The sequence below is a fragment of the Lissotriton vulgaris genome, chromosome 3_1 (assembly GCF_964263255.1).
Source record: "Lissotriton vulgaris chromosome 3_1, aLisVul1.2, whole genome shotgun sequence".
NCBI lineage: Eukaryota > Metazoa > Chordata > Amphibia > Caudata > Salamandridae > Lissotriton > Lissotriton vulgaris.
This window is the reverse complement of record NC_141689.1, coordinates 1,837,286,116-1,837,313,400: the sequence shown is the minus strand read 5'-3', so window position 1 is coordinate 1,837,313,400 and position 27,285 is coordinate 1,837,286,116. Positions and strand designations below refer to the sequence as shown.

General features: G+C 49.8%; 1 protein-coding gene across 1 annotated transcript in view; it reads left to right on the top strand.

The window, feature by feature from the left end:
• LRBA (LPS responsive beige-like anchor protein) overlaps positions 1–27,285 on the top strand; it is a 2,444,222-nt gene that overhangs the window by 2,190,088 nt on the left and 226,849 nt on the right. The window contains exons 52-53 of the mRNA XM_086962285.1: positions 191–346; positions 10,409–10,576. Coding sequence (XP_086818411.1) covers positions 191–346; positions 10,409–10,576 — 324 coding nt within the window. The remainder of the gene's footprint in view (positions 1–190; positions 347–10,408; positions 10,577–27,285) is intronic.

Genomic DNA, 27,285 nt, shown 5'->3' with positions numbered 1-27,285 from the left:
AAAAGTGACTCCTAAATCATTCTTTACCTTCACCTTTTCATGTAAATCCCTTTCCATTTGATAATGTGGTTTTAGAACACTTGCAACCAGCTTAACATGATCAAAATGAGCCTTTAACATGTATGCAATTTGTTTGAGAAATACTGTGGTCTGAATGTTTGTGTTGACATGTATTGTTTTCTTCCTGCAGCAAGTAATACAGGGATGCACAGGAGGCAAATCACTGACCTTCTAGATCAAAGCATTCAGGTTCATTCGCAGTGCTTTGTCATCACTGCAGACAACCGTTTCATCTTGGTCTGTGGCTTTTGGGACAAGAGTTTCCGCGTGTACTCTACGGACACAGGTAACTATAATCCTTTCATACCAGTGAACCAAGCTGAGCATTGCTTTTATTTTGATGGTCTAGAAAAGGGCCTATTGTTGCCACAATTAAGCTAGCTTTGTACTTGAAAACAAAAGACCATGACATGGTTCACTTAACAGTTTTTACTTGCAGTTAGAGGATGCATACATTTACATGCATTGTTGTTTTAATGCCTCAGTGGTTATTGAATATTGGCTTGACCTTTCTGATGTGCGCTCCCTTTGAGCCCCTTCATAACTGTCCCTTACATCTTCTCACTCTCAAGACGGCTTTCCTGGTAGCTATCACCTCTGCCAGATGAGTGAGTGAGCGAGCTCCAGGCTCTCTTCTAAACATTCTTTCCTCTCTGTTCATCCGGACAAGGTGGTTCTGAGGACCCGTCCTGCCTTCCTGCCAAAGGTTGTCATGCCCTTCCACATCGGGCAGGTCATCACTACCTTCTTTCGGCCTCCGGATCCCTCTAGGGAGGAGGAGAGGCTCCACCGTCTGGACCCAAAACGGGCACTCGCTTTCTATCTGCAGCGTACGCAACAGTTCCGGGTGAATTACAAGCTCTTTGCTGGATATATGAGAGCCAAAAAAGGTCGGGCCGTGCACAAGCGGACCATCTCCCGGTGGGTTGTTCTGTGCATCAAGGCATGTTACTCCTTGGCTAAGAAGGAGGCTCCTCTGGGGCTGCGTACCCATTACACCAGGGCAACGGCAGCCACTACTGCCTTGGGATGCGGTGTTCCCTAGCAGGACATTTGTCAGGCAGCTACGTGGGCCTCGCTGCACATGTTTACCAAGCACTACTGCCTTGACAGTCCGGTCCGGAGAGACTTCTTCTTTGGCCGTTCTGTGCTCCGTGACTTTCTGGTGTAATCTTGTTTGCAGACCCACCACTAGGGGTTGGTATTGCTGGGGTATCTATTCTAAGGTAAGTTACTACTTGTGTAACAATATATCTATAAGAGACATTAGTTAGTGATAGATTCCTTACTGCCCCACTCATCCTCCCCGTTCTGTGAACTGATTACTAGGGTTAAGGTCCTCCCTTTCAGGGCCCTAGTTTTATGCACCAATGGTCAGTATCTTTCATGGCTCTACATTCCTGGCGCGGAAATTTGTGTATAGAACTGACGTCAGCGCACAAGGGTGATGCCTAAGTACTCTCTGTGACATCACCTCGACGCTGATGACTCCAGTGACAGCCGCAGGACGCCACCTACTGATGCACAGGGGTACTGCTAGCAAAACTTTCCGGATCCAGTCTGACGCCTGGGGATATTCTAAGTTAAGGAATCTATCACTAACTAATGTCTCTTACAGATATATCGTTATACAAGTAGTAACTTGTGCATTCAGCATTGTGTTTATTGTAGTGTGTTGTGCATACTTTTTCCTGTGGATGGACTTATTAAGGCTATTTTTGCTGCACTCAGATGTCCCTTTTGACAGGTTAAGGCAGTGAAAACAGCATTATGCTAAAAACTTGTCCATTCCCCTTGACTACAAACTGACCTCTGCATTGTGCGGAGGAAAATCTATTATAACGTACCAGCTCTGGGCTCATTTGCATGCACCTGCACCTGGAAAGCTCAACATTTAGGGGTATGTGTGTGTGTATATATGTGTATGTATATATATATGTATATATATATATGTGTATACATATATATATATATGTGTATATATATATATATATATATATATATGTGTGTGTGTGTGTGTATGTATGTATGTGTATATATATATATATATATATATAATGCAAGAAAAGAAGCAGAGAACTCTGGGTAGTTCTTAAGTTGATATATAGGAATACTATATCTAAGCAATGGGTGATTACACAACCTTGCCCCAGCTGGGGGATCAGCCAGTTGTGTCAGTTTGGATGGCCAGCCGGGGGTGGCATAATACATGCTGCAGCCCCTGTTAGGCCTTGGATGCACCTATGCCCTGGGTACCTATGGTACACTATACAGGGGCTCACAAAGGTGACCCAATACCCAATTAGGTATGTACCTTAAGTACATGGTATGAATTTAGAGAGAGAACAGCTGGGCTGTGGGTCTGATTAGCAGGCCCACAGCCACCCTAAAGTCAAGAAACCAGTATATCAGAGCAAAAAGTGGGGGTGACCATAGGAAGCAGACCCTACTCTCCTACAGTATACAGTGTGATATCGTACATTGGAGTGGTGTAGAATGGAGTGGCATCTTTTTGTGTAGTGTCGTAGAGTGAGTGGAGTGGTGTAGGGTACAGTAGAGTAAATTGTAGTATAGTGCAGTGGCGTGGATTGCACTAGAGCGGACCGGTATAGTATACAGTTGAGTAAAGTGTTAGAAATTTGAGTGGCGTCTTGTAGAGTGGTATGTCGTAGTGTGTTGGAACGTGTAATAGAGTATTGTACACTGCGGTGTAGTGGCATAGAGTGGAGTAGAGTGTTGTACAGTGTAGGGGCATAAAGTGGAGTACTGTGTTGTACAATGGCACACAAAGTAGTTGAGTCTTATAGAGTGGAGTTGAGTGTGATACAGTGGGGCGGTGTAGAGTGGAGTGTTGTACAGTGTGGTGTAGTGGAGTACTCTAGTGTGGCGTAGCATAGAGTGGGTTAGTGTCTTCTAGAGTACAGTGGTGTGGGGCGGCCCCATGGGAGAGGTTTAGATCAGAGGCCTCTGGTCTCCGGCGGAGTCCCAGCTCCACATCAACCAGTTGGAGCTTCGGGTGATCCGACTGGCACTGAAGGTATTCCTTCCCTCAGTCCGGGGAAGTGTAGTGCAGGTGTTCACGGACAACACCACCGCCATGTGGTACTGCAACAAACAGGGCGTGGTGGGGTTGTGGACCCTATGCCAAGAGGCTCTGAGTCTCTGGGCTTGGCTGGAACATCAGGGCATGTCCCTGGTTGTTTCAACACTTGGCAGGCTCTCCGAATGCCTTGGCAGACAAACTCAGCCGTCGGTGCACGTTGGATCACGAATGGCGTCTGAACTCGGACGTGGCGCAAGGTCTCTTTCAGCCGTGGGGAAAGCCTTGGTTAGATCTGTTCGCCACCGAAGAGAACGCGCAATGTCATCAGTTCTGAGCGTTGGAATTTCCAAGGCGGCACTCGCTCGGCGAAGCTTTTCATCGCGAGTGGTGTTGAGGTCTGTTTTATGCCTTTCCGCCTTTACCACTTCTTCCCAGAGTGCTGAAGAAGATCAGGCGCAACCGGGCCCAAGTCATCCTTGTGGCTCCGGACTGGGTTTGAAGAGTATGGTATCCCGAGCTACTCAGTATGAGCATCGATCCGTCTTCCTCTTCGGGCGGATCTTCTGTCACAGCAGCAGGGGACGGCCCTCCACCCGAACCTGTCCAGTCTCCACCTCCTTGCGTGGAGATTGAGTGGCGGCAGTTGGCGTCTTTCGACCTGCCTCCTGAAGTCTGTAATGTTATTCTGGCAGCCAGGCGTCCCTCCATAAAAACAGTATACGCCTGTAGGTGGAATAAGTTAGTGGCATGGTGCACAGTAAATGCTGTGGATCCTCTTTCTTCCCCTTTTTCAGAGGTCCTTCTTTTTGTTCTCTTTGGCCCAGCAGGGCTCTGCTCTAGGCACCATCAAGGGCTATCTCTTGGCCATTTCTGCCTTTCTAAGGCTCTCAGATAAGCCTTCCCTTTTCAAGTCCCCTGTTGTAAATAGATTCTTGAAAGGCATCACACACGTGTTTCCTCCTGTTCCTTTCGTGATGCCTCAGTGGGTCTTGAATCTAGTTCTTACCTTTCTGATGTGCGCTCCCTTTGAGCCACTTCATAATTGCCCTCTTCTTCTTCTGACTCTAAAGACTGCTTTCCTGGTTGCCCTTACCTCTGCCAGAAGAGTGAGTGAGCTCCAGGATCTTTCTTCTAAACCTCCTTTTCTCTCTGTCCATCCGGACAAAGTTGTTCTGAGGACTCGTCCTTCCTTTCTGCCAAAGGTTATCACCGTCTTTCACTTACTGCAGACCATCACTTTGCCCACCTTCTTTCCGTCTCTGCATCCCTCTAAAAAGGAAGAGAGGCTCCATCGTCTGGACCCAAAATGTGTGCCCTCTCTCCGGGTGGATGACGAGCTCATTGTTGGCTACGTGGGCGCCAAGAAAGGTCGGGCGGTGCACAAACAGACCATCTCTCGTGGGTCGTTCTGTGCATAAAGGTTGGCTACTCCTTGGCTAAAAAGGAGCCTCCAGTGGGGTTGCGCACCCATTCTACTAGGGCGAAGGCGGCCACTACTGCTCTGGGACGTGGCGTTCCCTTGCAGGACATTTGTCGGGCAGCTTTGTGGTTCTCGCTGCACACGTTTACCAAGCACTACTGCCTGGACAACTAAGTCCGGAGAGACGGCTTCTTTGGCCGTTCTGTTCTCCAGGACTTTCTGGTGTGATGTTGGTTTGCAGACCCACCTCCGGGGTTGGTATTGTTGGGGTATCTATTCTAAGGTAAGGAATCTATCGCTATGTGTTTCTTTCAGAATGCCAAGTTACTTACCTTCGGTAATGATATATGTGTAACAAACATTAGTAGTGATAGATTCCTTACCGCCCCACCCATCCTCCCCTTTCTGCGAACTGATTTCTAGGGTTATGGTCATCCCTTTCAGGGCCCTAGTATCATGGCACCAGTGGTCAGTATCTTGCATGGCTCTGCGTTGCTGGCTCGGAAAGTCGTGTACAGAACTGACAGCGTACGTGGGCGCGGCTAAGTAGCTCCGACGACGTCATCACGGTGCCAACGACTCACGCGGAGCAGCACCACAACGCATACCCGCACACAGGGGTACTGCTGACGAAAAACTTTCCGGATCCAGTCTGACCCCTGGGGGTAATTCTAAGGTAAGGAATCTACCACTACTAATGTTTATTACAGATATATCATTACCGAAGGTAAGTAACTTGTGCATTAGGGTCAGGGTTATGCTCACTTTCCTCAGGTAATGGTTATATAAAGGGTGTAGTCACCCTGAGGGTAGGTAGCCCATTGGCTACTACCTGGTACTCCACCTAACACCCCTAAATTGAGTATTTAGGTGCCAGCCCATGACCCAGAACTTCAGAGTCTACGGGCCTAAAGACGAAGAGGACAAGGAAGAGCTGCTGAACTCAAGAACTGAGTTCCTGCCGCAGAGTTTTGTCATGAACCCCTGCCTGCTGCTTCTAGACCCGACAGTCATGGTGAACTGTCTCGTCCTGCTTCTGTGTGGCCGCTAAGAACCCCAGAGGGTTACCAGCCTTAGCAAACTGCCCAAGAACTCCCTGTGAGTAGAGGAACTACTAGTCTGCAGACCGCAGGCACCGAAACCACGTAGTGCGGTTGACCAACTTGCAGCTCCCTGGCCTGACCGGCGCAGCAACCAACCAGAAAGACGTACTCCTGCTCTGGAAGGTCAGATCAGTCAGACCTCCCCCACCCCGAGTGAGGAGGTACCAGGACCGATTGGAGCCTTGTAGTACTAATCCCTGGGGTACCAGACGTCCTGCAACCAAGACAGACATCGAAGAAACCAGTAAGGACTCCAACTGTAACAGAGCCCAGCAGCTGCCGAGGGACATCAACACCCCTGAGACCCACTTCGAGAATGCCCAGCTGTCCTGAATTTGCCCATGCTAGCTGTTGGCCCCTGACCGCGAGGAGTACCTTTGTGCACTTGGGCCGGCCAACCTTGTGTGCTACATAAACAAAGTGAATCCAGCAGGGGGGAGGGACAAGAGTGATCAAAAGTGATTGGAACACTCAGAGTGTTGAAAAATACCCCTCACACACCAAAAGGCCCCTTGGTGTCATGCTTCATCATCGGGGTCTTCGCACCCCTCTATCGGGATGCGGCGTGCTGCGACCTACGACTACGCGGGAGCACTTGCAATGTTGGCTATGTGTGGTGTCCAGTGTGTGGGGTATATACAGAGTGAGTGGGGGGTGTGTAGTGAAAAAATATTATTAAAAAGTACCTGGCACTAGAGTGTGAAAGAAAAATTTATTCTGGGCTCTGGCTGGTACTGTTAAAAAGAAGTGCAGGTTGAGGTCTAAGTTGTATAATGAACAAGACCTCTGGTGTGCATTGTTGTCGACATGTTTCGGAGACAAGCTCCTTCCTCAGGACGGGGGCACAACCTCCCCTCCCTACTCACGTCTATTTTTAAAAATTGTGTATTTACAAAAAAGTGAAAAAATTAATTAATTTCAGGCTAAGTGTGCCTACAGCGGTCTGCTACAAGCACAATGACTTGTGAAGCTTTCTTGTGGGCTTCATGAGCATAGTCAGAACGCCGGGGTGTTGCTTCAATGGCTATAAGCACAGGACTCCTTTGTCACCGTCTTACCCCGTACGCTGCTCCGCTGAGCAGCGTACGGGGTAAGACGGTGACAAAGGAGTCCTGTGCTTATAGCCATTGAAGCAACACCCCGGCGTTCTGACTATGCTCATGAAGCCCACAAGAAAGCTTCACAAGTCATTGTGCTTGTAGCAGACCGCTGTAGGCACACTTAGCCTGAAATTAATTAATTTTTTCACTTTTTTGTAAATACACAATTTTTAAAAATAGACGTGAGTAGGGAGGGGAGGTTGTGCCCCCGTCCTGAGGAAGGAGCTTGTCTCCGAAACATGTCGACAACAATGCACACCAGAGGTCTTGTTCATTATACAACTTAGACCTCAACCTGCACTTCTTTTTAACAGTACCAGCCAGAGCCCAGAATAAATTTTTCTTTCACACTCTAGTGCCAGGTACTTTTTAATAATATTTTTTCACTACACACCCCCCACTCACTCTGTATATACCCCACACACTGGACACCACACATAGCCAACATTGCAAGTGCTCCCGCGTAGTCGTAGGTCGCAGCACGCCGCATCCCGATAGAGGGGTGCGAAGACCCCGATGATGAAGCATGACACCAAGGGGCCTTTTGGTGTGTGAGGGGTATTTTTCAACACTCTGAGTGTTCCAATCACTTTTGATCACTCTTGTCCCTCCCCCCTGCTGGATTCACTTTGTTTATGTAACTATCCCCGTGGAGCATGAATCCAACGATCAGCTCTACCTCCCTCTTTTGATTTTTACACAACCTTGTGTGCTGCCTATCTTTAGAGGGTCCCCTTCCTCTTAGCATGCCAGTTCCCAGCTCCCAGCTCCCTGCTTCTGGTGAAATTCGGTACGCACCTGACGAACTGTTGGTAAAACATTGGACCTTGGCTTCCTGCTACTCCAAACCCGGAATGAGAACCCCTAACTGTCTGTGCTGTGGGCTTTTACTTACCTGCCTTTTCCTCCCATAGGATTGCATGGTGCTAAATAAACTGCACACACCGCTTTAAGCTATTTGCTTATCTTTGAAAATTCATAAGTAATACAGTACTAACCTTTGAACGTAGTTCTTCGTTTCATTATATTTATATTATAAAAAGAATTGTTATTTTTCTAAATTGGTCTCTTATTTTTTATTTGAGTGTCTCATTTATTGCCTCTGTGAGTTCAACAAATGCTTAGCACTACCCTCTGATAAACCTAACTGCTCACCCACACGGGCATAAGTAAAGCATTAGTATTATCTACTTTTGCCCCTGTCAACCAATTGGAGACTCACTGCACTCTCTGCACAGTGTACTTCTTTTAGTACACTATATAGAGACCCTGCTTCCTACAGTGTTGTTTCTTGCTCTGTTTACAACCAGGTGGAGTCCCATGGTGTAGTGCCCTTTTCAAATATCATGATTTTGGAATTGTCAGTGGTGTTCATCCAGTGGGCGATTAAAGTCCTGCAGGCATTAAACTTGACCCGGATACTGGGCGTCTTTTCTGTGAGGGAGAGAATGAGTTCTTTGACGTTGGTGTTGGAGATGACGTTGATGTGAGAACGGACGATGCTGGCGAGGGATCATGTATGCATTTAAGGTCGGGCTTCAGAATATACTTGTGTAACTCCGCAGATGAGGTTTTGGAATTCTGAGGTGTATGGTACCTGCCTGACTTACAGGATTCTTTCAGACAGGGAGTAGCAGACCCATCAAAGGGAATGTCTTGGGATTCTGATGTCACATAGGCGTTTGATAAACATGGGGTGGGAGTCCATGTCAAATGCTGCAGTGAGTTCCAAGAGGATGTGGTATGCCTTGTATTCCGCATCCAGAGTCATGCAGAGGTCATCCATGGTGGCGATGATGGCAGTTTGAGTTGTGTTTGAGTCTGATTCCAGACTTTGTGGTGTCATGGAGTTGGTGGTCGTGATGTATTCGGTGAGACATCGGTTGATAATTTTCTCTAAGACCTTGGCCAGGAATGGTAGCAGGTAGATCGATCTTTAGTTAGCGATTATGGAAGAGTTATGGAGGGCATCCTCAGCAATGGTTGCCTGTTTCCAAGCATCTGTGAAGGGCGTTGAAAAGGTGAAGACATTCATAATAGGTGTCAACCTGCCTATAGTTGTCAGTCCGTCACCTCCCCCCAACCCTGATGCTCAGCAGTCTTCAACAATCTCCATTGGTGTAGGGCCCCTGTCACTGGCTGATGAGAAATCTTGGAACACCACCTTTGAGTTTTTAGTCAGAGGATGTGGAATCCACAGACTCAGCTCTGGGACTGATTTCAGGTGGTACCTTCCCTTGTGCATATTTCTTCCACACTGCTCAATCCACACTCTTTGTCCTCTAGTATCAGCCAGGAGGAGGGGTTGGGGTTGTGAGCTCGCTGACGGAGAGATTCAAAGAATAGGCACAAAAGAGGAAGTCACAACCTCATCAGCTAACTCAAAAGCTGATTGGAATAACACCTTTGGGTAAGAATGAAGCAGGTAGGGGCTAGGATGCACATTCTAGAGGAAGTTCCATTTCAAGGGACATTGAGAATGCTTTGTAGGTGTCCCGCAATTCAAATTACCGTCTGCTGGCTCTCTACAATCACCATCTGGTGTACTATCCGCACATACATACAATACCTATATTTCATACAGATGAAACAAAGAACGCTGTTTCAATGAACTAGACAACCATTTAAAATGAGAGTGGCTAGTGTGCAATTCTCCTTCTGCAGGTGACATTTAGGAGACCCGTTCTACAGTTGTAATCTGCATCCGCCTCAACTTTCTTTTCTGGGGAGCCCGGTGAACTGAGAAAGGTCAGACTCAGAAAAGGAGGGGTGCAAATGGTGGGCCTCTCCATCCCACAGAGCCATGCTCTGGATCTGTCCATTTCTATGCCAACCTACAGTGCACATGCATGATTTTTGTGTGCGCAGGAGCCTAAAGCCACCAATATCTGGGCAGACGCTACTTTGAAAACTTAGAGCAGAGTTGTACGCCATCCAGAGCCATGCATGGGATATTTCTGTTCAAACGGGGGGGGGGGGGAGGGGGGGGGAGAGCGGGGTCAAAAAGTCATGTTTTTCATTTTAATCTGATATGAAAGTTTGCTCTGCGCTAGTGCACACACTGCTTAACGGAAGTACTTCAGGTTTGGAATGTAATAGAATTTCCCTCAGAGGTTTGCTTGGTTTGGTGTAAATCCATTCCGTAGTTTGAGATATTTGTGTTACAAGAAGTGTTAGGTGGGCCACAAAGGGTTAATGAGCAAGACATGTAAGTATATATGGAAGGGCTTTGATTCTGTGTTTGAAACATAAATGATCTGCTTGCCTGGCACTGAAATGTTTTTGATGCTGTGTCAGTTACATGATGCTAGCACTGAAGCCTACATCCTGGGGGGAAAAGTGACAGGGAGAGTATAAGGGGCATGGCAACATACTCTGACACCAGGAAGTTTGTGAGAGCGGCGGGAGAGAGGGGCAGGGAAATTAGGTTCCAGAAGAGCAGGACTAAAAAAGTGTTTTTCAATTGGCATTCGAATCCGAATATGTGAGGTCTCCTGTGATATCATCTTCACCCATTCCCTAAATTCCTACGAAATACTTTCTGCTTTATGTATCCACATGGAAGGAATGTTTCAGAAGTACAGAATTACCTTGTCTATACAAGTCATACTTAATTGTTAAGTGTTCGTATCTTTTGGTTTTGATTGTGTATATTTTTATCTGTTTCTTTTGTACTTCACAGGCAAGCTGATGCAGATAGTCTTTGGTCACTGGGATGTGGTTACTTGCCTAGCTCGTTCTGAATCGTATATTGGAGGTGATTGTTATATTCTCTCAGGATCTCGTGATGCAACCCTACTGCTCTGGTACTGGAATGGCAAAAGTAACGGCATTGGAGACAATCCTGGCAGTAAGTAAATATATTACCATATGTAAGCGTGGATTGCAGTATTTATAACTGAACAAAAAATATAGAATATCCTCTTGCAATGTACACACACCTGCAACCTACGAGGCGGCTTTTTCAATCTTCTCATGAACATGGTCATTTGCATGGACTACATCTTGCTATACAACTCTCTTTTATATGTGGACTGGAGCAAATTTTTTGAGGGATTTTTTTAATTGGTATTTTTGAGAACAAATCACAAAGTATAATGGCAGCACAATCAGACACTGTCTAGAGGTAAATTACATTGGGAAGAAGGACGACTGAGACTCGTACAACACTTTGGGAATGAATAAAGCACTTGCATGTAAACCACCTTATACAAGACTCATTCGTGCCGGGGCAAATTTAATTACTGGTTAAACCCCAACAACTACCGTTTCGTTCACATAAATGAAGTATGTTTCACTCAAAGCAACCATTACCCGCTATGGTATTCGCCATTCCCACGCCTTAACTTCTACTGCAGCATTTATAGCCCCTTCTGGAATATTCTTCCTTACTACCACCTGCATGTGCGCTACTCATCCCTTCTCTCTGCCTTGCCCCTCTTACGCCCATGCCAACCATCACACCCTGATGTCTTGGGCGCCCCACAATAGATGGGAATACCGGTCTCACATCTCCAGGAATCGCCTACCTAAAGATCAAAATGGAGGATGATATTGCCATACTTGTTGTTGAGAATGGATCCGATATGTGCAAAGCCGGCTTCGCTGGAGATGATGTTTCCACTTGCTGTCTTCCCATCCATTGTGGGGCACCCAAGACATCAGGGTGTGATGGTTGGCATGGGCCAGAAAGACAGCTATGTTGATGATGAAGCTCAGAGCAAGCGTGGTATCCTGACCCTGAAGTACCCCATTGAACATGGTATTGTCACCAACTGGGATGATGAGGAAAAGATCTGGCACTACACATTCTAGAACGAGCTCAGTGTTGTCCCAGAGGAACATCCAGTACTTCTTATAGATAAAGCTCCAAAAGGCTGACCAAAGGTTCAGCGCCTCAATCCCTGTCGCATTAGATTTAGTGTCCTGTGCATCTACTTCCGGCAATCACCGCCGTTGAGCGCCACTGGAATCCAGAAAAGGGAAGTTATTCTTGGGTGGAAGGTGTACCAAAAAACGTCGAGATAAGACATTTAGTTCATCACCCTTTATTTAAACTTGAAATAAAATCAGTCATCAGACTACGCGTTTCGGTCCTCTTTCATAAGGAACTTCATCAGGTGTTAATTTGTCATCCAGAGTATTCACAAGGTTGCCAACATTCTGTTGGCGACCATGCCATCAGAGAAATTGAACTACTTTGGATCATTAGCTGGGACCCGTCTTGATTCACTCTTACTCAGAGGCAGTTATCCGGGCAACACTACCACCAATATTAGAGACCTTATCATGAGGCAGCTCAAGTTTCTGGGACAGTCTGTGATGCCATGCTGTGACTCCTTGGCACACTACCTGCTCCCTCTGGCGCGAATTCAGTCCTCAAGGAATTGAAGGGTCTCTACCTTGAATTATGCCAGTGTGTCAACCCTGGCATCTGCTAGACTTTCTGGACCATTTGTGGGTGTTACCCCAACGTCGGTGCTGAATCAGACTTTGGTGCCACCACCCAGGCCAGACCATGGTGCATCAACGCCAGATGACGATTGTGCTTTCTAAGTCAGCACCACTTTGACCTCGAGTGAGGCTGTGACATGATCCACCCGTGCCTCAGCCCTTCAGCAACTCTTCTGACTGTGGTACATTGCCTGGATCCGGCGCCAATGGATACTTTTGTGCCCTTGTTCTACCCTGGCTCTTTGAGACCAGATTGGCAGCCAGAGGAAGGTGAGGGGGACTGAGAGGGGTCTGGAGACCTTTTGACTGACCAGTTGGGTTATGAACCGAACTGGAGAGAGGAACTGTGGGAAGGCAGTGGTCCGGATACCTCCCCAGATCTTGGCATGTTGTCTCCTCTTACCTTGGCTACAGAGGAGGGAGCGTCTTAGGCAGTGGTGTTGCGTAGGACGGCTGAGGCTCTCCACCTCAAGCTACCTGTGGTGGCAGTCAGGACTAACCTCCTGACAGAGGTGCTTCAACCGTTGGCGAGTACTTCGGAGTCCCTGCTGCCTTTTAAGGAAGCCTTGACAGACATCCTTTTGGGCACCTGGTCCAGGCCCAACACAGGGGCTTCTGTAGATCGGATGATTGCCCGATGCCACCGCCCGGCCCCGGGCAACCCCACTTTCCTCTCTCAACACCCCACCCCTGAGAGCTTGGTGGTCCAAGCCTCCACCTCCAACTGATAGGGAATCCAAAAAGCTGGATAATCTTGGGAAGAAGATGTTTTCTTTCTCCAGCTTGGGACTGCGGTCGGTAAACACTGCATGTCTATTGTATTGGGCCGTTACACCCATTCCGTGTGAGTTACAGTTGCGCAAGTGCTGCCTCAGTTCCCGGAGGAGGCCCAGCTGTGCTCTATCGAGCAGTTGCCGAACTGAGAGACGCAGCGAAGTTTACCATCTGCTATGGGCTGGATACCACCGACTCACTAGGCAGGACGATTTCCACGTCGGTAGCCCTTCGATGCTACGCCTGGTTTTTCTGGGGATTTCTAATCCACCCTTATGGACATGCCCTTTGATGGCCGTTGCCTATTCAGTGACAAAGCAAACAGCGCTCTAGAGTCCTTTAAGGACTCTCTGGCTAAGGCCAGGTCCACCACCCGCCCCTTCGCAGTCTGCTTTTAGCCCCTTTCGTGGCTACGGAAGAGTTGCCCCGCCACGCCCCGCCCAGAGCCACAGACCAGTGCAAGCGGTTCAGCCCCTGCGCTGCCGGGGACGTGAGAACCAACGCCGTGGTTTCTGGGGGCCAGTGAGCGGTCCAGTCCACCACAGCCACCTCTGCAGCAGCCTCCGAACCCTCCTAGTCCGATCTTTTAGGGCCACCAATCGCCAGTGGGCGGCAGGATTCGCCATCACCTCCACCACTGGCTCACCATCACGTCGGACAGGTGGGTTTTGCAAATAGTCCGAAGGAGCTACTCCCACCCCTTCGAGAATACCCCTCCATCCAAGCCACCTCAGTACCATCACATGTCGGAGGATCATCTGGCCCTTCTCCAACAGGAAGTTTCGACACTCCTGGCAAGGGTGCCATCGAGCGAGCTCCTGTCCCAGAAGTAGGTTGTGGTTGCTATTCCCATTACTTTCTGGTGCCCAAGAAGGACAAAGGCCTGCGTCCTATCTTGGATCTCAGGGACGTCAACGGCTTCCTCCGGAAGGAGAAGTTCAAAATGTTGACGCTGGCTCAGGTCATGTCTGCCCTAGACCCTGGAGACTGGATGGTAGCATTGGACTTGCAGGACGCTTACTTTCATATCCCCGTCCTGCCGTCCCACCGGCATTACCTACGGTTCACGGTAGGCCAAAAGCATTTTCAGTTTACTGTGCTCCTCTTTGACCTTACCAGCGCCCCTCGGGAGTTCACGAAAGGGATGGCAGTGGTAGCAGCTCATCTGCACAGATCAGGGGTTCCAGTCTTCCCCTATCTCGACGACTGGCTGTTGAAGGCGGGCTCGACCCAGGCTGTCGTCTCCCACCTCCAGACTATGACCGACCTCCTGCATTCACTGGGGTTCTCCATCAACGTGCCGAAGTCACACATGACTCCCTCTCAGAAGCTCCTCTTCATCGGAGTGGTTCTGGACACGACGCAGTTTCAAGTCTATCCTCTCGAACAGCGAGTGGGGGATATTCGGACTATGATGCCGATCTTTCAGCCTCTATCCCAGGTTGCCGTCAGGATGACCCTGAGGCTGCTGGGCCTTATGGCCTCCTGCTGGTATGTCATGCCAAGTGGCATATGCAGGGTCTGCAGTGGGACCTAAAGTTCCAGTGGGCGCAGCATTAGACAAATCTGGCCAATTGCTTCCTGATTGCGGAGGGCACTGCACAACAATTGCAGTGGTGGCTAACGAACCAGGATTGGTCAACGGCAGATCCCTCTCCCTACCCCAACAGGAGAACACAGTGGTGACAGACGCATCCCTTCTGGGATGGGGCCGCCACATGGGAGAGGCGGAGATCAGAGGCCTCTGGTCTCCAGCAGAGTATGGGCTCCACATCAACCTTTTGGAGCTTCGGGCGATCCGTCATACACTCAAAGCATTCCTCCTCTCTGTCCAGGGATGAGTAGTACAGGTGTTCACGGACCACACCACCGCCATGTGGTACTGCAATAAATAGGGCGGGTGGGGTCGTGGACCCTATGTCAAGAGGCCCTCTGCCTCTGGACATGGCTGGAACATCAGGGCATATCCCTGGTGGTCCAACACCTGTCAGGTTCACTGAACGCCAGGTTGGCCGAACTCGGCCACAGGATGGATTACGAATGGCGTCTTCACTTAGAGGTGGTACAAGGCATCACTCACTAGGCGACGCTTTTCGGCGCAAGTGGAGTTACGGTGATCTATATGCCTTTCCGCCTATACCGCTTCTGCCCAGTGTGCTGAAGAAGATCAAACGTGATCGGGCCCGAATCATTCTTGTGGCCCCAGATTGGGCACGAAGAGTCTGGTATCCCGAGCTGCTACACATGGCCATCGATCCTCCAATCAGACTGCCTCTTCGGGAGGATCTTCTGTCGCAGCAGCAGAGGACGGTCATCCACCCGAACCTGTCCAGCCTCCACCTCCTTGCATGGAAATTGAGCGGCGGCAGTTGATGTCGTTTGACTTGCCTCCCGAAGTCTGTGATGTAATCTTGACAGCCAGACATCCCTCCACTAAGATGGTATACGCCTGCAGATCGAACAACTTTGTGGCATGGTACACAGCAAAGGCTGTGAATCCCTTTTCCGCTCCTCTTTCTGGGGTTCGCTTGTTCCTTATTTCTTTGGCCCAGCAGGGCTCTGCTCTGCGCACTCTAAAGGGCTATCTCTCGGCCATTTCAACCTTCCTTAGGCTTCCCGATCAGCCTTCTATTTTCAAGTCCCCTGTTGTAAATAGTTTCCTTAAGGTCATTACTCATCTTTTTCCTCCTGTTCCCTTCGTATTGCCTCAGTGGGACTTGAACTTGGTTCTTACTTATCTGATGTGCGCTCCCTTTTAGCCGCTACATAACTGTCCTCTCAAACTCCTCACTCTGAAAACTGCCTTTCTGGTGGCCATCACTCGCTGCGCGCAGGGTAAGTGAGCTACAAGCTTTCTTCCAAGCCAGCTTTTCTGGCTGTTCTTCTAGACAAGGTCGTCCTCTGAACAAAACCAACCTTTCTTCCCAGGTGGTTACTTTTTTCCACATTGGCCAAACCATCACTTTGCCCACCTTCTTTCCGCCTCCACATCTTTCAAAAGAGGAAGAGAGGCTCCACTGTCTGGATCCAAAACGTGCGCTTTCCTTCTACTTGGATCGCACCAAACAATTCCAGGTGGACGACCAGCGCTTTGCTGGTTACATTGGCGCTAAGAAAGGTCAGCCGTGCACAAATGGACCATCTCCAAGTGGGTTGTTTGTGCATCAAAGCTTGCTATTCTTTGGCAAAGAAGGAGCCTTCAGTGGGGCTGCACGCCCATCCCTCCAGGGCAACGGCAGCTACTACTGCTTTGGGACGGGGAGTCCCTCTTAATGACATCTGTCAGGCAGCTACGTGGGAATCGCTGCACACATTCATAAAGCACTACTGCCAGGACAGCCAAGTCTCGAGGGACGGCTTCTTTGGCCATTCTGTTCTCTAGGACTTTCTGATGTGAACGTGGTTTGCAGACCCACCTCTGGGGTTGGTATTGCTGGGGTATCTATTCTAACGTAAGGAATCTATAACTAATTGTCTCTTTCAGATGAACAAGTTACTTACCTTATATCTGTAAGAGACAGATTAGTTATAGATTCCTTACCACCCCACCCATCCTCCCCGTTCTACGAACTGACTTTAAGGCTTAAGGACTTCCTTTCAGGGCCCTAGTTTTGTGCACCAGTGGTCGGTGTCTTGCATGGCTCTGCACTACTGGCGTGGAAAGTCGTGTACAGAACGGACGTCGAGGGTGGCGTCTATGTAGCTACTGCAACGTCATCCCAGCGACCACGACACCGACGACGTACAGGGGTGCGGCTGACGAAAAACTTTCCAAATCCAGTCTGACGCCTCGGGGTGATTTTAAGGTAAGGAATCTATAACCTATGTTTCTTACAGATATATCGCTACCGCGGGTAAGTAACTTGTTCATCTGAAAGAAACACGTTAGTGTTAGATTCCTTACCTTAGAATATCCCCAGGCGTCAGTCTGGATCCGGAAACTTTTGCGTAGCAGTACCCCTGCGCGTCGGTAGGCGTCGTCTGCAGGCGTCCCCTGCGGCTCCGCGTCCGTCGTCGGCGTCGTGCGCCGTGATGACGTCGCTGGAGTATATAGACGCCGCCTCCGCGCGCTGACGTCAGTTCTTCTTTTTTCCGCGCCAGTGGACGCAGATCTGAAGAGCAGTACTCCGGTCTTTGACCAAGTTTTTCGATTGTTTTTTCTCTTATTGTGCCTGATAGGATGCCTGGGTTCAAGAATTGCGATGACTGTGAGCGCACGATGTCGGTCACGGACCATCACCGCCTCTGTCTCCGGTGTCTGGGCCCCGACCACGACGTGGACTCCTGTGTCGACTGCCGGGCCCTCACCAACAAGGCTAGGCGGGAGCGGTCCCGCAAGCTACTGGAGCTCCGGGTGTCGGCCCCACGTCGGGACCGGGAGCGGTCCCGGTCCGGCCGGAGGTCGAGAGAGCGTTCGAGGGAGCGGTCGCGGAGCCGCGCCGAGCGTTCCGGAAGTCGACACCACTCGTCAGGCTCGTCAGGTAGGAAGCACAAGAAGTCGGGGCGTCGTCATCGTACCCCCGACTCCCCCCGACGCTCGCGCGATGCGGCCGGGGGCTCGGGTGACCCCAACCCCGCGGCTCCGCGAGAGTCGCCGGCGCGGACTGCCTCATACCCTCCGGTCCCTGGGCATGGCGCGACGCCTGAGGAGATCGAGGCGTTCCTCATGGCCATGAGGGCGCTCGCTTCTCCGACGGGGCCTACGGTGCCTTCGGGCCCAGTGCTACCGTCTGGGGGCCCTGGCGGTTCGGGTGTCCCTGCCTCGGCGCCGTCGGGTGCTCCGGCCCCGGCGCCGCCGACGGCTCCGACCCCGGCGCCGCAAGGGCCTTCGGGATCGGCGCCGGCTGGTCTTCCGGCCTCCCCGGCGCCGTTGCCATCGGGGTTACCCCCGACGCCGCCCCCGCGCGGCGCCGGTTCTCCTGTGCCGGCTCCGGCCGGCGGTGGGGTTCCGGCGCCGGCTCCGGGCGGCGCCGTCCCCTTACCTTCTCAGACGCCGGACGCGGCGCCGGACGGGCGTCGCTCGACGCCGGTCCCGGCGCCGATGGGGCCCATGAACCCCGAGGAGCCGGTCTTCATCATTGACTCCGAATACGGAGAGGATGAGGAGTACGGTGAAGGTTGGGAGGGGTCCGAGGACCCTCTGTCACGCGAGTGCCAGTATGACCCGGACTGGACAGGTGACTTGGGGGATTCCAGTGGTTTGGACGACTCTCCTAACCCTGGTTTGATCTCTCCTCCTTCCGTGGCATCGGTGGAGGGAGCTGCCTATTCTGTGGTGCTGATGAGGGCTGCCAAGGCCTTACACCTTGAGCTCCCCGTCGCGGCCGTGAGGCCTAACATCCTCACCGAGGTCTTCAAACCGCAGTCATGCCCACAGGAGCCACTGCTGCCGTTTAATGAAGCCTTGTCAGACGTTCTGTTGGGCACGTGGTCCAGGCCCGCTTCATGTGCGCCTGTTGATCGGAACGTGGCCAGGCGCCACCGTCCTTGTCCGGACGACCCCAAGTACCTGTCTACCCACCCCACTCCTGAGAGTCTGGTGATCCAGGCCTCGACCTCCCAGTCCGCATTCCCGTCGGCCCCGCCCGACCGGGAATCCAAGAGGTATGACCAGTTTGGCAAAAAGGTCTTCTCGTCCATTAGTTTGGGCCTGCGGTCTTGCAACACCGCTTGCCTCTTGGGCCGCTACACCCACTCTGTGTGGGATACGGTCGCGGAACTGCTGCCAGAATGCCCCATGGAGGTGCGGGCAAAACTCGGTCAAGCTGTGGCTGAGGGCCGGGATGCAGCGAAATATTCAATTCGGTGTGGTCTTGATACGACCGACTCGCTGGGCAGGGCTATGTCAACGACGGTGGCGATTCGTCGCCACGCCTGGCTGAGATCCGCCAATTTTTCGGCTGATGTCCAGAATACCTTGATGGACATGCCGTTTGATGGCTGTCACCTGTTCGGTGACAAGGCGGACCACGCGCTGGAACGCTTCAAGGACTCCAGGGTCACGGCCAAGTCCTTGGGTCTCTCGACCCAGCGTCAGCAAACGGGTTCGTTTCGTCCCTTTCGTGGCCAAGGAAGGGGCGCCCCCACACGTGCTGCCAGCCACGCGCCGCAACAATCCTTTCAACGCGGTGGCGGCCGTGGAAACCGCCGTGGTGGCGGTCGGGGACAACGGCGGGGTCAGACCACACCTTCCCCCGCAGCATCTACCCCAAAATCCTCCTAGTCCGTGCTTTCGGCCCCATGTGACGCCAGTGGGTGGCAGGGTTCGCCATCACCACGCTCACTGGCGCACGATCACTTCGGACAGGTGGGTGCTGCAGATCGTCCGAAGGGGCTACTCCCTCCCCTTCGAGACCTCTCCTCCAGCCATGCCACCGCAGAACCACCGTGTGTCGGGGGACCACTTGACACTTCTGCAGGAGGAAGTTACGGCCCTCTTGGCCAAGGGGGCCATCGAGCGCGTTCCTGGGCCAGAAGTAGGGCGTGGTTGCTATTCCCACTACTTTCTGGTGCCCAAGAAGGACAAGGGGGGCCTACGTCCTATCTTGGATCTAAGGAACGTCAACGGCTTCCTCCGGAAGGAGAAGTTCAAGATGTTGACGTTAGCTCAGGTCTTGGCTGCTCTAGACCCACAAGACTGGATGGTAGCGTTGGACTTGCAGGACGCCTATTTTCACATCCCCGTCCTGCCGGCCCACCGGCGTTGCCTGCGGTTCACGGTAGGCCTGGAGCACTTTCAGTTTATCGTGCTCCCCTTCGGCCTTACCAGCGCCCCACGGGTGTTCACGAAGGTGATGGCGGTGGTCGCAGCCCATCTGCGCAGGTTGGGGGTTTCAGTCTTCCCCTACCTAGACGATTGGTTGTTGAAGGCGGGCTCGCCCCAAACAGTCGTCCACCACCTTCAGATGACGGCAGACCTCTTGCACGACCTGGGGTTCTCCATCAACGTGCCGAAATCACACCTGTGTCCCTCTCAAAAGCTCCTTTTCATCGGAGCGGTTCTGGACTCGGCGCAGTTTCGGGTTTATCCTCCGGAACGGCGGGTTCGGGATATTCAGGCTTTGATTCCCATCTTTCAGCCGCTATCCCGAGTCTCGGTCAGGTTGACGCTGCGGCTGCTGGGACTGATGGCTTCCTGCATCCTTCTGGTGCATCACGCCAGGTGGCGGATGCGGGCTCTGCAGTGGGACCTGAAGTTTCAGTGGGCCCAGCATCAGGGCAACTTGTCCGACCACGTCTTGATCTCGGAGGGCACTGCGAGACAACTGCAGTGGTGGCTTACGGACCGCGATTGGGTCAGGGGCAAGTCCCTCTCCCTTCCCCAACCGGAGCACGTTGTCGTGACGGACGCGTCCCTCCAGGGCTGGGGTGGCCACTTGGGAGAGGCAGAGATCAGAGGCATCTGGTCTCCGGCGGAGTCCCGGCTCCATATCAATCTGTTGGAGCTGCGGGCGATTCGTCTGGCACTGAAGGCATTCCTCCCCTTTGTCAACGGGAGTGTGGTGCAGGTGTTCACCGACAACACCACCGCCATGTGGTACTGCAACAAACAGGGCGGAGTGGGGTCGTGGACCCTTTGCCAGGAGGCTCTGCGCCTCTGGCAATGGCTGGAACGTCAGGGCGTGACTCTGACGGTTCAACACCTGGCAGGTTCTCTGAACGCCAGGGCGGACGAACTCAGCCGTCGGTGCTCGATGGATCACGAATGGCGTCTGAACTCAGACGTGGCGCAAGGCATCTTTCTGCAATGGGGAGAGCCTTGGTTAGATCTATTCGCCACAGAAGAGAACGCGCAATGTCATCAGTTCTGCGCGTTGGAGTTTCCAAGACGGCACTCGCACGGCGACGCCTTTCGGCGCTAGTGGAGTTGCGGTCTGTTATACGCCTTTCCGCCTATACCACTTCTGCCCAGAGTGCTGAAGAAGATCAGGCGCGACCGGGCCCAAGTTATCCTTGTGGCTCCGGACTGGGCTCGAAGGTACTGGTATCCCGAGCTACTCAGCATGTCAGTCGGTCCCCCGATCCGCCTGCCCCTTCAGGAGGACCTTCTGTCGCAGCAGCAGGGGACGGTTCTCCACCCGAACCTGTCCAGTCTCCACCTCCATGCTTGGAGATTGAGCGGCGGCAGTTGAGGCCATTTGACTTGCCTCCTGAAGTCTGTGATGTTATTCTGGCAGCCAGGCGTCCCTCCACTAAGTCGGTATACGCCTGTCGGTGGAACAGATTTGTGGCATGGTGCACAGCAAAGGCTGTGGATCCTCTTTCTGCCCCTCTTTCGGAGGTTCTTCTGTTTCTTCTTTCTCTTGCCCAGCAGGGCTCTGCTCTGGGCACTATCAAGGGCTACCTTTCTGCCCTTTCAGCCTTTTTGAGGCTTCCTGATCAGCCTTCTTTGTTCAAATCCCCGATTGTAACTCGATTCTTGAAAGGCATCACTCACATGTTTCCACCTGTTCCGTTTGTGATGCCTCAGTGGGATTTGAACCTGGTTCTAACTTTCCTGATGTGTGCTCCCTTTGAGCCCCTTCATTCTTGCCCTCTCCGTCTCCTGACTTTAAAGACGGCTTTCCTGGTTGCCATCACCTCTGCCAGGAGGGTGAGTGAGCTCCAGGCTCTTTCTGTCCAACCTCCTTTCCTGTCCATTCATCCTGACAAGGTGGTTCTGAGGACTAGACCTTCTTTCCTGCCCAAGGTTGTATCGGCCTTTCACATCGGGCAGTCCATCACCCTCCCTTCCTTCTTCCCGCCTCCGCATCCTTCAAAGGATGAAGAGCGGCTCCATCGTCTGGACCCAAAACGTGCGCTTTCATTTTACATGGATCGCACACGCCAGTTCCGGGTGGATGACCAACTGTTTGTTGGCTACGTGGGTGCGAAGAAGGGACGGGCGGTTTGTAAACGAACCATCTCTCGATGGGTCGTCCTCTGCATCAAAGCGTGCTACTCTTTGGCTCGGAAGGAGCCTCCTGTTGGGCTGAGGGCCCATTCCACTCGGGCCACGGCGGCTACTACTGCCCTGGGCCGGGGAGTCCCCTTGCAGGACATTTGCCAAGCGGCTACGTGGGCCTCGCTGCACACCTTTGCGAGGCACTACTGCCTGGACAGTCAAGTCCGGAGGGATGGCTTCTTTGGCCGTTCTGTCCTCCAGGACTTTCTGGTGTAGTTTTGTATTGGTTCGCAGACCCACCACCGGGGTTGGTATTGCTGGGGTATGTATTCTAAGGTAAGGAATCTAACACTAACGTGTTTCTTTCAGATGAACAAGTTACTTACCTTCGGTAACGATATATCTGTAAGAAACATTAGTTAGTGTTAGATTCCTTACCGAACCCACCCATCCTCCCCGTTCTGCGAACTGATACCTAGGGTTAAGGTCATCCCTTTCAGGGCCCTAGTTTTACATGGCACCAGTGTTGGTTCTCTCATGGCTCTGCGTCTCCTGGCGCGGAAAAGCTGTGTGCAAAGAACTGACGTCAGCGCGCGGAGGCGGCGTCTATATACTCCAGCGACGTCATCACGGCGCACGACGCCGACGACGGACGCGGAGCCGCAGGGGACGCCTGCAGACGACGCCTACCGACGCGCAGGGGTACTGCTACGCAAAAGTTTCCGGATCCAGACTGACGCCTGGGGATATTCTAAGGTAAGGAATCTAACACTAACTAATGTTTCTTACAGATATATCGTTACCGAAGGTAAGTAACTTGTTCATTACTGCAAATTATATTTGTGACCCCCCCTCCCACTTCTCATATGTGAGGTCCTATTGTGACCTAAAAGAAACTTTTTTATGGATGTTCAATGCAACATAAACACAAACATTTTCTGCAAAATGTATGTAATAGACTCACACATCACCCACATTTTAAAAAAAAATGAAAGCAAAACGGCATTTTAAACAATCTGTTTAATAATTATTCAAGAGCATCATGGCATGACTGCAAAACAGAGCTGGCTCTATCAGGGGCCCCTGAAAGACTGGAGCCCTGGGCCAGAGCCCACTTTGCTCATGCCTTGAAACGTCTCTGGATACAATGCCAAACCTAACTAGCAGTGATTATTTAAGGTATGTGTGTGGTCATGCCATACGTAAGGCTTTTCAGGAGTCATCTAGTCACGGCAAGCCCTATGAAGAGGCTGCCTTTAACACCGTAATGAGTATTTTTCAAGATCTGGCCTTCATTTCACTTTTTGTATAAGCTTTCAATTCTTCAACTGCGAAGATGCGTAATGGGAATGGGCTTTTACCACAAATTAACGTGGAGTGTTCCTGTGTGGATATTTAAAACCTACTTAATGAAGGTTACAGCAGAAAACCTCATAAATTACTTCCTTCTGTGCTTGCTTACCATAGTGAAGCTTTGCTTACATCTACGACTTTGCATCCTGTCTTGTTCAGAATTATGATATGGTTTCTGCAAGGCAATTAAAATGATTTAAAAACTTAATTATGAAAATGTTTACCGTATTCAGCAAAATGTTAAGACCATAATGTGCCCAAAGCATGCAGTCCTTTTCATGTGTGCCCTTCCGTTTTTGCGTGCTAAGCAGCAGCACAGGGGATCTTTTGGGAAACCCAAACAAAAAAAAACACGAAATCTAGCGTGCCAACCAAAATTCCTCTTTTTCTGGTGAAATTCCTGCCAGGCCCCCATCGACACAGGTAGTGGTTTGCAGCACGAGTGAATTTAGACTTTGGTCTGCCGCACGCCATATCAATCAGTCGTTTTCCCGGTGACGATGCTGGCGGCCCTAGTTGTCAAGAAACGACATCTTAAGAGAGAAAATGATTCATGTTTTATAAAGGAATCTAATCCTGTCCGTCCGAAACACTTACAGCCTGACCCTACCTGTCCCTTTTACCGCAGTCTGTGGGATAAGATTGCCACTGTCCCCCTCGAATCAACAGGTGTCAGTCAGGCTGCTGAAGAAATGATCGTGTGTGTGAGTCCTCCTGTCCTCGACAAATCCGAAGATTTAAAACTTCACCTTACGCTGACGTACTTGACCCCAAAGCACGCGCCTCCTGCCAGTTCGTTTATTAAATGTGTGCAGTTCAGATCTGGAGCCGGGATTGCCGAACTGTCCTGATAAGGTTTAAGGAACATATAAAGGCTTCTGGATGTTAAATGTGCAGAGACCCGCGGTGGGTCCTTCACCACAAGGGAGAGATGGTGCAGGGTGTGTAGTTCGGCCTCTGCTTGTGTCATTCTAGCCGCAGAGTTCGGAATTTTCCTGAAACAGAATGTTATTCAGAGCTTTAGCTGCACCGCAGCCATATTCATGCCAGAGCCTTGCTGAAACCTTTCTTCGAAGGATGATAGCTCGGGTAAATGTATTTACAACTGAGAAACGGTATCAGTTAAATTGCCAGCAGAATTAACAACACGGGTAGTGAAAGGTTAGCATTTAGTGTGAATCACGTACTCCTTTCAAATGGGAGTATGATATAGATTTATAAGAGCTGTTCGGGATGTTTAATGCACGCTACATAGCCACCTGATTTTAGCCGGAGACTACGCCACAAACGAAAATAACAAGGCGACTTTGTTTCAGATTGCACTGTGCGCTTCTCCTGATCAACATTAGTCTGCGATATGTAAGAATTCATGGTTTCTATATAAATTCACCTTTTTCGAGTGTCTATTTTTATGTAGCTGTATTGTTTTTACAGCTATGGATATCCAAGCACCCAGCCTATAGATACGTTTTTAGGAGTCTCTTGATGTAGCAGTTAACAATTCTGTTCTGTAATACCATTGTTTGGTAGTAGCAATACATAGCCTTGTTCTTGTTTGGGACTTTGCTGCCATCTGCCGGTTCGACATTTAGAAATGAATTTTGGAGTTTAAAACTATGGCCAAGTTTATTACCAAAGCTGCCAAACTGTAACAACTCCGATGATATATTGCATCGTCTGGCATTTAGAAATGTCCAATTCAAACACTCTGGAAAATGCTTCCTTCCAGATGTGAGACACATGCACATGTACTTAACTCTGACGGAGTCTCACGCATGTGGACGAGTCAGCAAGTATAAAAATGAACCTTCTTTTGTGCCTTATATTTATATATTGCTTATTTACAAAGACAATGCATCGTGTTTGTGATGCATAAATATGTTTTCATTTAAAGAAACACAAACTAAGTCACTCGTTATGTAAGGGTACGCTAATTTTGCAATGTTTGAGAGACTATTTTGCATCTCGGAAGTAGACAAAGTTGTCGCTTATTAAATTCTTTCTCATTTATGTTTTATACAAGTAAAGCAGTCGTTTTTTGTTTTCTTTGTTAACTACTGCAAGATTTTTATTGATTTAGTCAGGAAGCAAAAATGCAGGCCAGCTCTGTACTGTTTGCCAGTGCTTGTTTTAGTTGCGTTACAAGTTTGACACGTGCAAAAAATGATTGTGATATGTTTAAAGAATTAGAAGATGCAGAGTGCATACTGTCTCATTCAGGAGCTGTAAGTGGGTGTTTTGCGACTGCACGATGTAAGGGTACAATATAAGAGCAAGCGTAAGAGAAAGAAACCTATATATTCCGATCAAATCTATGAGTAAAAAACAATTTTTGTAAAAATGCAAACTAAAACCGTTTGGAATGGTTCTAAATGAGGATGTGTATGAAACTACCATTGAATGAAACTCTACACAGTATTATCAGTGAGCATTTGAATGAACGCTTTGTCACCATAATGCCTGGTCCACCACGAGAAGGCAATTTCTCATAAATGATATCACATTTTAGATTATCCTTAGTATTCCGTGATGTCATCACTTATGTCATCGTTGGTCATATGTTTTTCCATTGGTTATGTCATTGAATGTTGCATGTCTAATCTCGACAATGGTGAAAGCATTAAGCAATGTTAACACTGTGTTCCTTTGCGGTGTGGCGTAATTTTGATAATTGTGCATAACAAGCATAGCACATAATCCCTGAAATTTCATGGATTATGTTATTTAAATTTGGTCTTGATGTAATATCAACCCCTGGTAAACATATCAGAAATAAATTATGCACCAGAGAAGAAATCTCTCTGTTCATGGCAGATCGTCATACTCTTGATTGGGTTGCCACGGAAATTTACTGAAAATTTATCTTGATGAGTTCTGTATAAAATGTTCTAAAAACTGGCATTTCTGTTTTGACTATTTCAGTTTGACAAAAAGTTTCCCTACTCTCCTGTTTGTGACAATAAAACATGCACTTGTTGGGCCTTGCTTTGCACAGCGCATGTGCTCTCTCTTGCGAGGCATATTTTTATGCTTACAGTAGACATAAGGCCCACTTCATTTTCACTCTCATGTGCTTGCTTTTTAATTGTTAGCGGTGTAGGCTTTCCTTCCTTCTCCTGTGTTCCAGGCTTGGAGTATGTATGTATTACTATGTCCACTGCTTGCTTTTTCAGCTGCTATATTTTTTGTTTAAGCACTCTACGAGAGTGCATTCGTTTTCCCGCTTTCTCCTTTGTGTGCTTCTCTCCCAACCACTGCAGCACTCTGTGTTTCTCTCTCTTGCTTGGATGCTTCTCCCCCTACAATACCTCCTCGCCCTCATGCTTTCTGCCTGCCAGCTCCACTTAGCTCTCTTTTGCCAGTTTAATCCCCCCACCTGCGCCCGGTGTTGCTTCATACCCCCCCATGACCCTATGTTGCTGCGGCGCTGTGCCCTCCTACCCCCAAATTCATTTTGCCCCCTTTGTGTTGCTTCCTTCCACCTAAAAAAAAAATCCAATTTGGAAACTAAAAAGAGAAAATAGCAGCGTGTCAAAAGCTTTTATTTGGAAAAATATATTTTGCCATGTGCCAGAGCATCGTGGATGCTGTATTGCATGGCTACAGCCATTGGCAAAGTCAATAGGTACCAAAGGCAAGACCTATTGACTTTACCAGTGCTTGTTGTACAGATGTGGTGGTCTCTAATCCTGCTGAAACGGTCGCATAACATATCATATCTCCTTGTCCCCATTGGGTGAGTAGGAGGCATCTCTGAATGTGTATGGTTTCTCTGTTTTTGTATTAAATGTTTGAACAGTCATGATTTCTCTTCAAGTCTGACTGATAATTGAGCCATGAATTCGAACCAAAGTATCCACAATGTATGCATACAATCTTAACTAAAATGTGTATTATGAACGCTTGTTCTCATGTAACTTCACCATTTCTGGCTCATATAAGCATCTCCAATTGGCACCCAATAGATTATGCAGGTTGTATGCTTCTGCTGCCTGTGAAGATATTTTTGTAAACTTACGAGATTTGCTGTTCTGACGTTTCACTCAGTTTGATTCACACATTTCTAGCAGTGGTCACAAAGTCACAGTGAGGAG